This window comes from Limulus polyphemus, unplaced genomic scaffold (assembly GCF_000517525.1).
Source record: "Limulus polyphemus unplaced genomic scaffold, Limulus_polyphemus-2.1.2 Scaffold3230, whole genome shotgun sequence".
Lineage (NCBI taxonomy): Eukaryota > Metazoa > Arthropoda > Merostomata > Xiphosura > Limulidae > Limulus > Limulus polyphemus.
Window position 1 is genome coordinate 17,745 of NW_013668840.1, and position 13,100 is coordinate 30,844.

General features: G+C 34.2%; 1 protein-coding gene across 1 annotated transcript in view; it reads right to left on the reverse strand.

The window, feature by feature from the left end:
* LOC106468940 (probable palmitoyltransferase ZDHHC11) overlaps window positions 1-13,100 on the reverse strand; it is a 32,568-nt gene that overhangs the window by 3,061 nt on the left and 16,407 nt on the right. Inside the window, exons 9-12 of the mRNA XM_013929393.2 lie at window positions 10,729-10,857; window positions 10,212-10,366; window positions 3,250-3,326; window positions 2,366-2,558 (exon numbers count right to left, since the gene is read on the reverse strand). Of these exons, the coding sequence (XP_013784847.2) occupies window positions 2,366-2,558; window positions 3,250-3,326; window positions 10,212-10,366; window positions 10,729-10,857 (554 nt within the window). The remainder of the gene's footprint in view (window positions 1-2,365; window positions 2,559-3,249; window positions 3,327-10,211; window positions 10,367-10,728; window positions 10,858-13,100) is intronic.

The following is a 13,100-nucleotide window of genomic DNA, read 5'->3' on the forward strand; positions in this document are numbered from 1 at the left end:
TCAAACTGTAGATTATAATTCAAATTTTAGTACTATATATTACTCAATTTTGAAATTAGAAACAAATATTAAAAAACACAGATAAACGTTGATTTTTGTGTGTCATGTGGTATGTTGAATGCAGCACTGGTTCAAATTAGATGTTTGTGAAGTCAAAATACTAAGTCTATAGTTTCGAACGAATTAGAAACTCAAATTACAGATATTGACAAGCTAGACCATAAAATAAGAGCCTCTTATCTCTTCAATTGGCTAAGATATTCCTCAAGTAATAAATCAAACACAGTGGCACCCTGTGTTTGATCTTTTCATTTTTGAGATGCTCCCTTATATACATTTACTTCTATATATGACATGATTAACCAATCGAAAGCTCACAATGTCCCCCTAGTAGCTTTCTTAGCCATTTTAATGGATTTGGTGCTATTTCTTTCTTTTGAGACAATATGTCTTTAGTCTGCACGAAATTTCATATTTTTTTTTACTAAAATACATCTTAGTTACTGAGCTTTATAAATTACAGTGGAATTCTATCGTATTAATGTAATAATTTTGATTTTTTAGTTATTCAATATATATAAAACCTAAAAAAATAGTTTATTCATATTCTCCATGTGAAAAATTTTTAAAGGCTTAGCAATCTACATAAAGCAACAACCGAATACAAAGGTCATAACTAGAAGAAGTAATTGTTTGCCTTATTTCCTTATTTATTGTTCCGTGCTTTAGGAAAAATATGTTTAAGAACTTATTTCAAAATAGCAATAATCTATATACATATGTAATGTATAATAAATGAAATGTGACTGTATTTTACAAAATACTAGTCTACTAAAACACAGCCAACACAGGTTACTTTGCACAGACCAAAGGTCAGTTTTATGTTATCAGATACGGTAACATGAGTGTGCGTGAGCCGCCTCATTGTAACTTCTGTATTGTTAGCCAGACATGACTGAAAGGTCAATATAATGAAAATAATAGATATATATAAATGTATAATGTTATGAGATTTAAGCTATTTAATCTAAACATTTATGTTTCGTGTTATAATTTGTTGTCATTCTAGAATGAAAGAGGCATAATTTATATTTATTTCCTAATTTTTTTTGGTGGTTGCGAGATATGTCAAATCTACCGAATCCGTACGGAGATTAATTACTGAAAATAACAGATAAAATATAAAGTTTTTTCTTAAGAAATGTTTGATAACTATTTGGCCATTATAAAGATTTCACATGTGAAATTTCAAACTTTTCTGATGCATAAGAGTATTTTTAATCTTCATATGAATATTACTTTGCATGATAGATAGGCAACAGGCAAAAAGAAAAATAGACATGAGAAAAACATTGCTTTATAAACCTTAAGACTTAATAAAAAGAATTTGATATTTTGTATATGAAAGCATTGTAAGGTTTACCGATAATCTGCCAAATTTCGTTAACATTTGCTTATTAATGTAAAAGTTATAGCATGAAAACTATAACAAACAAAAATGGTTACAAGGTCGGTCCCAGGGACCGAACCCATGCTGAAAGAGTTAAATCATATGTTACAATGGACTACAATGCACCCTTATTACCTGGTATGACTGTCAATAGATTGACTTCAAGCATTTATATTTTCAAGTTCTTTTATCTGAACATTAAAAAAAATAGTTGATAGTTATTGCTGTAAAGTCTCACTAACATTTTCAAGTTAAACAATTATTTTTTAAAATGTTCGTTAAGGATATACTTAAAAAACGGCTAATCAGACACAACCTTTAGTCTATCATTATCCAATACCGAAAGAAATGTTTTGCCACTCTTACGGCAGAATTTATTTTTGGGCAATTAGCTGAAATTTGGTTTGGCAGTGCATAAAACAAGTTAATTAAAATGACAATTAAAGTACTGGAAACTAAAATTTGAAACTTAAAGATTCTAATAATTATTCTGAATTAAGTAATTTTGTAGCTAAATTACACAACAAAATATTGATAAATTAGGACAAACTTCTAGAACTTTTTGAATATATGTTTTTCTTTATTTTAGACTCAACTCGCTCAAATGAGAATTGCTCTTTGGACATTTTTATGCAAGAAAAAATATAAATAACTTAAGATATGTATGCAAGTATAACTTCAAAACATTTTTAGATACTTTAAATAAATGTAAAAGTTACATGTTAATATATACATAATCGTTTTTTCTAAGTTATCCTTACCTGAACAACTCAGATTTTGAGAATAAAACTTTCTTATTCATCCTCCCTACTATCACACAGAAACATTAATCTACCAAATCTTCTCTACCTGATTCTTAATATCCACACCAAACTTTGTTAAATATTAATAAATTTTAAACTGCTTTTGTCTTACTTGAGTTTTTTTTATGTTTTTCTTTAGCTGTTTAGGACCTTCATTTATATATTCACATCTCCGTTGAGGACTCCCTATATACACATTTCCTGGAGTCTCTTCTAACTCTTTGTCATTCCTCACACTGTTACATAACACACTTCCATTCTCTACAGTACTTTGGTCTTTCTGATTTTCACTTGACTCTGATCCTCTGCAATAAGATCCACAGAAGTAAGATAAAGAAATATTTGATCTTAAATACTTGACTGTATTTACAAAACAATATTTTAAAAAGTAACATATCCTTTGATTGAAATTTTACCAACTGTGCGTGTGAAAATTTGAAATCATATCAAAATGAACTTCTTAAGTCATGCCATTCAAAGTTTTGCATCATAAAAAGTAGACACACAAACATCAGTAAATCTTCATAACTTGCCCACAAACCACAATGTTGTTGAATAATTTCTAAACAGCTCATAACTGTACATAGATTACCATGAATGTCAAAAATGTTTAGCTTTATTGTGTATACTTTACAAAAACATTAAATGAAATTAAAGATAACTGTTCATTCAAAAAACTGCATAAGAATTTAACCATCATCAGTTATTTCACTTACATAGTAAACACGTTTGAATAATTACAATGGCAGGTTTTTTCGGTTTCATATGCTTTAAGCCAGGGGTTCCCAACCAGGGTGTTGGCACTCCCTGGGGATGCCAACAGATGAGGGTCCAGGGGGGTGTGCAGAAGAGGCCAATACAAGATCCATTTTCCCCTAAATGTTGCCAAGAGGAAATGGAAATGTCTAATGCACACTTTTTAGGGGAGGGGTGCGAAGGCCACGAAAGGTTGGGAAGCACTGCTCTAAAGATATGACACAAAAGTTAATGGCTTACTTGTTATGAATATTTAGCTCATTGTTTTCAGCTGCTTCTTTGGTGTCAGTAATTAGACTAGGTGATATTTGGTTACCCTGTAAAAGAGAAGAATTTTAAGTTACCTACAATATTTAACTAAAGCCTGCTTTACGACCTTCTGTATGTACCAAAAATCAATTATATCCCATGCAAAGGTATTTTCATAGAGAATGGGTTGTTTCTTAAATTTTGCACAAAGCTACTCAAGGGCTATCTGCACTGTACATGTAAAAGTTGCAAACTTTATGTTCAGAAGAAAAATAACTTAATACTATCTAACCAAACTAAAATTTTCATAAGTTAATACTAGCTTTTCTTATTTAATACATAATAACTACTGTTCCAAGGAACTGCAGTTTCTTATAATCACCACATTATGAAAAAACACAAATATTATTTGCACTCACAACATTCTGATTTTGCTTAACACTTGACAATTATTAAACCTTTAAAAACCAACATTTACAACACCCTACTGGGAGCTTAATACCATAGAAAAATTTACATTTTCTCAAATATGTTCAAACATTATAATTTCATTGTCGAACATGCAAGTTTAACCCTTTCCATACAGGTAGGAGTCAGAGCATGTATCATCACATTTTGTAGACTTACATTCAAAATTTTATTAAACTACTATTTTATGAATGTATATCCATAAACTTGGAATCAAATTATAGTTTGTAATTCAAATTTTAGTACTGTACATTATTTAATTTCTTTGTTCAAAAGAAAATATTAAAAATATTTCTAAATATTGATTTTTTGTATGTCACACGGTACATCGTATTTCTGCATTTGCTCAGATTGTATTGTGGGCATTATAACATGTAAAGTCTACAGTTTTTAATGAATTAAAACTCAAATTACCATTACTGATAAGCTAAAACATAAAATAAGTACCTCCTTCCTTTTCTATTTGCTGAGATATCATTATATTTAGGGAACCCATCACAATGGCTCCACCCACTTTTGAAAATACTTGTTTACCTATGCCTACTCCTGTACAGTACATGTTTATAACCAATCAAAAGTGCTCATTTTGAACTATGTAATCCTTCTTAAAAGTATTTATGCTGTTAAAGCCATTATAACCATTGAAGAGTGGTGATGTTGATCACAAACAAGATTTTTTTTACACACAAATACAGCTTAGTTAATAAGGTTAATAAATTATAGTAGAATTTTGTGCTATCAGTATAATAATTTATAATTTTTTATTTCAAAATGCATTTAGAAAACCTACAATTTTTTTTTCCATCCTCTACATGCAAAATTCAACAAGGCTTATAGCAAGTACAACACGAGTACACAAACACTTAGTAACATCATAAGTAGTAGAGATCATTGTTTTCCATATATTATTTATTTTCAGTTCTATGTTCTAAAAATAACTGAAATTTGTTCATTGGCTTTCAAGTAAAGCCACATTGGGCTATCTGCTGTGTCCACCACAGGGAATTGAATACCAGATTTTAGTAATGTTGGTTTGTATACTTACCATCTATCCCACTGGGGACAATAACTGAAGTTTAAGAATTTAATTGTAAATAGTAATAATATATATATATATGTACTTTTTGGTAACCGAAATGTGATTGTATTTTACAAAATAATGGTATGCTAGTACTAAGACAATGAAAAGTAAGACATCTGTACTTTGTTAAGATCAGTTTTAGGCTATTCGATACAGTCACACAAAGTCTGAAGTATAGCTACAGGTGGTAGGTGATATCCTGAGGAAGCAGAAACCATGACATGATGTAAGTAATGGAGATGAACGTCTGAGGGGTAGGACACATGCCCAACTGCAGAATCTACTCCAAATGCCGACAAAGATGGGAAGAAAAGGAAAAGATGAGGTGTCGAATTTGATGGGAGGTAACACAGAACAAAGCACGTTGGGAAGGGGACAAGTAAGAATACGCCAACTGGAATAAACGACGAACCCAATTGGTAAGGGTAAAGAGAGAAGGAGCTCGAAAGGAAGAGGGTTGCCACAGGATAAAAAGATGGGAACCCCTGAAGGAAGCCATGTGGGCAATATAACAATGAAGGGCATGCATCAGGCTTTGAAGTCTATCTGGATCAGGACGAGATTAGAGATGAGAAATAGAGGGGAAAGGAAATGAGCAAAAAGGAAGAGTTACCTTTACGAGCCGTTGAGGTCTTGGGAAGGAAGGAATGATCCAGAGGAAGGAGAAGATAGATTTGGTGGTACAGTGTGAGAGTGATATTGATAGTGAACAGATCCAACCATCAATGCCCGCAGGCCAAGAGGAGAAGGAAATATGCCTTAAGAGCACAAGGCTATGGGCTCAAACGAAGGTAAAGTAAGGGAATGGAGTATCACGTTAATGTCCCAATCGAGAAGAACAAGATAACTAGGCAACCAATGGATCTAGAAGGAATGGATGAAAATGGAGAGGACAGAGGAAAGAAAAACCCTGTTGTAACTGGAAAAATGGAAAGTATGGGATTGGGCTGCCTGATAACCCAATATCGAGGAAACCGAAGACCCCTTCTCAAAAAGCCACATAAGAAACTCAGAGAAACCAGCAATCGTTGGACGAGAAGCTGAGATAGCCAGAGCCCACGTGAGAAAAACATTCCATTTCCACTGATACACAGCCATGGATGAAGGATGAACAGAATGAGCTAAATGAGATGCCATCCAACATAAACTGGATCTCCTCCCCTGGGACCAGACAAAAGCCAGGCATGAAGATGGATAACGTGAAATGCGGGATGCAGAACTGGCAACTGTTGTTGAAGAAGAAGTTTGGGGAATAAATGGAAGAGGGATGAGAGGGAACAACTGTAGCTGGAGTAATTGAGGAAACCACAGTTAAGTGGGCTGGTAAGGAGCAATCAGAAAGATTTTGCATGGAGTGGAATGGATTAGGGAGACTATCCAATGAAATAATCAGATAGGAGAGTAAACATACAGGAACTTATCCAACCAATCCTGGCTGAAGGCATCTATAGCCAAAGCCTGAGGATGGAGAACCAGGGACCAAAACAAAGGTAATTGGTGATTGAGGGTGGTGGCAAAGGCATCGATATGAGGAATACCCCACCAATAGCTAATCCATCGAAAGAGAAGGGGATGAAGGGAACACTCCGTCCGGTAAACCCGGTCGGGTCGAGAAAGACAATCTGCCCAAAAGGTTGAAAGCACCCAGTACATGACACACCATCAAACAAATGTGATGATCATGGGCCCAAAAGACAAGATTCAATGTTAGAAAACACAGACATCTTGACCGGGTTCCACCTTAGTGATTGATATGAGCCACCACTGTTGAATCATTGGAATGGATCAGAACCAGACAATTTCTGGAGATAGGAGAAAAGTGATATAAAGAGAATGTGCCCCGATAGACCAACGACCCAAAGCCTCATGGTGATCAACTCACACACCCCATCCCTGAAGATGTGAATCTGGCTGCATAGGAGGAAGCGGGACACCTGCCAATGTATGAGCCTTGTCCAACAATCATCGGAGATCATCCACAATGTAAGAAGGAAGGATTATTGGAGTATCCAAGTAATCCTGAGCAAGATTCCATTGTTGGTGAAGGGCCTATTGAAGGGATCGCCTATGAGCCCGGCCGAGGGGTATGTGAAGAGTCATAGAAGACCACATCCCCAAAAGTGATAAAACCTCGGAAGCAGAAAGTGAAGAAGCAGACAGGGCATTCTAAATGTCCAGTTCCATAGAACACAGCCACAGAGAAGGTTGGGCCCAACTGAGATGGGAGTTGAAGAAAACAACCAGATGAATGAGGTACCGGGCAGGATGAAGAAAGGACTTCTCCAATTTGATCTACCAACCCACCTGAGCAGCTTCAAGAAGGAGTTACCAAGTATGACAGGCCAACACCCTTTTAGAATGAGGGAGAAACCAGTTATCCATGTAAAAGTGAAAATTCAACCCCATTGCACGAAGATATAAAGCGAAGATTTGCACCACCAGACAGAAAACATACAGCATCAAAGTCAGCCTAAAGGGTAGGGACAAAATTGGTACACCACCCTACGATGGACAAAACTGACGATAAGAACACTCCAATATGGTAACATACAAATAAGCATTGGAGACGTCCATCTTAGTCATCCAAAGATCTAGAGAAAAAGCCCACTGAAGAGTAAGATAGGATTCCTTGGTAAGGAGTGGGGTGTGAACATATCGATTGAAATGGGACAGGTGTATGGCCAGCCTCCAATCCCAAGTCTTTTTAGGAACTAGAAACAAGTGGGAGTAAAACCCCTGCCTATTGTGTGAGGAGGTCTTGCACCTCCTTGTATATATGCTGGCATGACAAGGGATTCCGAGGAGGAGGAAAAGAAACAGGCAAGTAGGACAAGGAAGGAAGGGTAAGAAAGGGTATGAAGAATCTCTCTGATAAAACTTGGTGAACCCAAATATCGAAAATAAAAGGTCTACACCAATGAACAAAGGTCACCAGAAGAGCTCCCACTGAACCTGAACCCACCAGGTAATCATTGGAACTGTTGTTGCCGTATCATGCATCATCCTGAAAAAGATGAACAGTGGCACCACGGGAAGGAGGAACAGGAAAGGGCTGAGAAGACAAGAATTGGTGCCACACCTGGCTCTGACTGGGGCAAACGGGCCACCGGATCAGAAAGGGTGGATTGTTGTTGGACCAAAGCCACCCTCGACTCCAGACAAGAAATGCCTCAAAAATGGGGCCATATGGAGGTCCCATAGATAAGGAACCGGGTCCATGACAATATGGCATCACGACCCAAAAGGTTCCAAAAGCAAATAAACTACATTTCCAGGGCCAGAGCCAATAATGACAGACAGGCCAACATGGAAGAGACGAGAGAGATGAAGTCCCTAGAAAACCCCTCAGGATTCCTGTGAAGAGCCTCAGACAGGAGATGGATCAAGGAGAGGTACCACAAAAAAGTCATCAGGGTAAGATGAAGGCGGAAATACTGGGTATGGGTAAGATAACTGGAGATTCAGGTCTCGCTCCCCAAACCGGGCAAAACTGAATCCAACAATTGTTGGTCCAGGTGTAGACAGTCCACCCTATGATAAGTGAGGGAGGTCTGATCAGAAACCTTTGGGGGATGAGGCATACTAACACCGTCACCTAATTGAGAGGCGAAATGCTCAGTGTGAACCCAAATATCAGGGGACAGGGGAAAAAACTAAGTGAGGTTGGAGGCAGAATCATGTAATAGGGAAGGATGTGAATCATAAGAAATAGGAGCAATAAACAAACATCACATACCTGAGAAATAAAAGCCAACAAGGGCCAAACAGAATCCTCAGGTAGGGTTTGGGAAGGCACGGTGAACTCCAGGAACAAACGATCAAAATCATCATCAGCCTGGCCAGGCTCAAAAGACTCAGGAGGAAGAGGGGCAACAGCAGGAGACAAAGGCTGTCACATATAATGCTCAATCTAGCTACGAATAAATACCAATAAATCCTTGTGGCCTGAAGTATGGCATCAGACAAATGAGATGATCCCGAAGTGGCAACATTAACTTTGGAATTCATGCTTGATACCAAACAAACAAGCAAAAAAATTGTGGCTAAACACAGTTAAATCAAACACTTGTGCAAATAAAGTGAAAAAATAATTCTGAAATAAACTAATTAAATTAAGTTAAACCACTTCAAGAAGCAATAAGCAAAAATAAAGTCATCTGAACTCAAGCACTGCTCTCCTATTAGTGGAGAGATGACGCATGATGATTTGCATGAAAGACGGGGTAGGGTGCAGAAGGCTTGTGGCATGCATTATAAAATAAGTTTGCATACAGAAGGCAACACAAAATGGGAAAAGCTAATCATGTGAGAAAAGGGAAGTACCGTATCAGAAAGCTGACTCAACAGAAAAATGCCTAGCTCAAGTATGTATAAGAATTATGTAACTTATGAGTAGCTCGCATGCAAACCTGAGAAATCTTTTTATAATGAATAAAGAATATACATAAAAAACAAGAAATTTAGTACTTATCTGGCCTCTTATTTTACTGTTGTCATCCCTCATGAAACTCAGCCCTAATGTTTTGTCCTGATTTTAGTATTACGTAAAATAATTTTATTTATTCCAAATATACAACTTAAAACATAAAATAATAACAAGCACAAAGAATACAATGTCCTTTAACTGTTATAATTTATCTAACTTTTTAAAGTATAAAAGTGCTTTAAGATAATTCATTTAAATGGTCAATGTGAACTCTACAACAGCAACAATGGAACCATTAGCTAAACAATTCAAACATTGTGATCAGAACAAGTTAGCCTTATATGGAAATCATTAAAATAAAATATTTTCTGTCTATTGGCTATAAATGATCTAAGAGCAAACATGAAAGAATTGTTTAAATTCTGTGAAAGTTAGGATGCAACAGAAGGGCTTGGCAAGTGGGTTTGATTTTCTGGCATACATCTTTGTAAACAAAGAAAGCTGGATGCTATAAAATTAGACTCTACCTTTGTAATATCTATAAATGTGTAGAAAGGATGAAAAACTAATAAATGGGCAATTTGAATGACAAATTGTCATGATACATACAAGTGAAGATTGAGATTATTTTTATTTTTGAAATTAAATGATATATAATATAAAAATCGTATTCATTAACTATGCTTTGACATGAAGTTTATTTACATACATTGATAATACAGTAGTTTATTTTTTTTATGTAACTGTAAAAAAACAGTCATGACATGAGCTGACCCCCACCCATGCACACTCTTCAAAATGATTTCCACAAAACTTACTTTTATTACAAATCAACATCACACATTTCTTGGTAAGGAAAAACACACAGCAACAATATTATTGAGAAACTTTTAAGAGAAATAGAACTAATGTCTCTTTTCAATCCTTATAAAATATCTACATGTCTTAAATAATAATTATTTTAAGATATATAACAACCTTCTTTGGTGAAATGAAAATGCAGAACTGGGAACAAATTTTCCTTTTCATGGTAGAATTGATAGCTTCTGACTGTGAAACAATAGCTGTCTCACTTGCACCAACTGCTTCTCTTCTCTGAACAATATAATCATATGTGGAAAGACCCTGACACACTATAAATACAGGAGAAAAATTAGTTAGAATTTTGAATAAGCTTAACATAGATCTTGTCCGGTCAACAAAAAATATAGGTACTGTAAAATGAATGTTAATGTCAAACCAATTATAGATTTCATATCATTAAAAGAAGAGATGTGCAGTATAAAATTACAGTTAAAATCAATTAAACTTCAAATTTCAACATATGATACTTTATATCTAACAATTCAATCACAACAAAAGAAAAAGTATTAAAAAATATAGGGTAAATTGCTTGCTTTTATATCTATACCAACAATAGTAATAATGTGTTCTTATTAAAAATTCACTTGTATCAAAATTTAGCAATATTATATTTCAAGCTAGTTGATCCTACCTAAGTAAACATGAAATGCCAACAGGTGTCCAAGGAGACCAACAGCAAGTAAAGACAGTCCTCCACTCCAGAGGATCACAGCCAACCAGATGTTTTCTTCCACAGGAACAAACACATAAAACATGTATCCTGAAAGATGTGTGTGAAACACCATTGTTGTTTTTTGTAACATATTTACATTTCGTACTCAGAAATGCTGTAACATTAGCTAATAAACACTAGTAAGTACCACATAACTAAAGCAATGGGAGTTGCTGTCATGAAAAGCAAATCACTATTATCACATACACACTTTCTAAATCACTAATCAAAAAAATAGTAGTGTTTATTTGCTCTGAAATTTGGCCCTGCAGAAGTCAACATTGTGTTTCCTGTTGCAGAAAGCACATTAACATGAAGTTAAATGTGTTAAATATCTTTGTCTTGGAACATTATTGGATGTTATACATTTATGATATTCAAAGTATGCTACTGTTTACTTGATTGATTATTTAGAAAGAAGGTGGATTAGGAAGAGTGATTTGCTCTCCATGACAGAAACTCTCATTAGGTTTCAGTTTTTATATGTCTTTCTCACTTTAAACACTGACTTTTCTTCTGGTATATGATTGAGAAAAGTGCATAATAATAATGTTTTGCTTTTCATGACAAAAACTCTCACAAGGTTTGTTTTTTTACATTTATGACCTCCTACAGTTTCAAACCACAATGTTACGGGCATAGTTCTTCCATTGCAGTACTGGTATCAAACCATCATGTTGTAGGTATAGTCCTATTGTTACAATACAGTTTCATACCACCATGTTATTTTTCTTGTTATAATACAGTTTCAAACCACCATATTGTAGGCCTAGTATTTTTGTTACAGTATAGTTTCAAATCTTCATGTTGTAGGCCTAATCCTCCAATTGCAGTATAAGTTTCAAACTTAGTTCTCCTGTTGCATTATTAGTTTCAAGTTCCATATTATTGTCTAATAATCTTGATATTGTTTATTAAGAAAATCATTTGTCTTTTGGAATTAGAAAGACATATATCAAAAAATTTGGATGACAAGGCAAGAACAACTATCTACAACGTAGTGAAAATGTTATAAACATACCTCTCTTTCCTTTCATTTGTAGGACTGCTATAATTTTCTAGCATGTTTAATTGATTTATAACTCATACTGATGTCTCCATTGTGATATATCTTTTTGTTCTTTGATACAATGTATATGTAGGTTATTCTTTGAACTAGTGTATCATAGGAAAGAACATTTGATTTATAGCTGGAATGTCATTGTTTAATTTATAATCAGTGGATTAACAGTTGACAAGTGTAATAGTGTAAAGGAGAACTGTAAATCTATAATGAGAAGACTAACATGGTGGTTCAAAACTGTATTGTAACAACAGAACTATACCTATAACAAAGTGGTTTGAAACTGGTACTACAACTGAGTTAAACAAAATTTTGGGATCTAACTTTGATGAAAAATAGTGGGATAACTGTCTTTTTTGTGATACCTCATTCAATGATATAGATGTTGTAGTTACATCAGACTGTTTGCATATATACATAAATGTATGGATAGATAGTTAACATTCTAGTTATTTTAAGTTAATAATGGTGATTAAAAAATAATCTTTTCTCTTCCTTTTAGAAGCTATTATTTCATAATTTACCATAATTTCCATCAAGATAATCCTGCACAGGTTTATTTTACTGAATATTTAAATACTCCTGCCAACACTGAATCTAATTGAGATATTTTTAAGTGATGTTTGGTACTGGTTATTAAAAACTTAGCTTTAGTTGTCTCAAAGGAGGCAAAAGTTACACAGAAATTACCAAGTTTTAAAAACATTTTGACATATCACATGAACTTAAACAACATATTTTTTATTTGAATTTATCCAGTGCAAAGTGAAAAAAACCATAGTGAAAAATGGCAAGCTCTGCAACAAAACTTACAAATAAAGAAAAAAAAACAAAAGTAAAATCCAGAAAGAAAACAATTAATAAAGCGTTTTGAATTTTTCTTTGAACATTTATACCTATTTTCACTTAAAATTTCATTACAAAACTCAAACTTTCATTCGCTGCATCAATTCATGATATAATTTTATTTCTTTACATTGCTCTTATTACTTACCACTAAACTACATTTTGTTTATAGGAAAAAAATTATTTACACAAACCAAGTTACCTTGATAAGAAATATATACACAAGCTGTTCTCTACATTGAATACATTTCCATTAATTACCAGTCTTCATCAGGCAACAATTTACTGAATAGTAATAATTTGTTTCTCAATGAAAACTGTTAAGAGAACCAAAACTCACAACTAAGGGAAAATATTTAACATAGAGAACATTCCATGTATA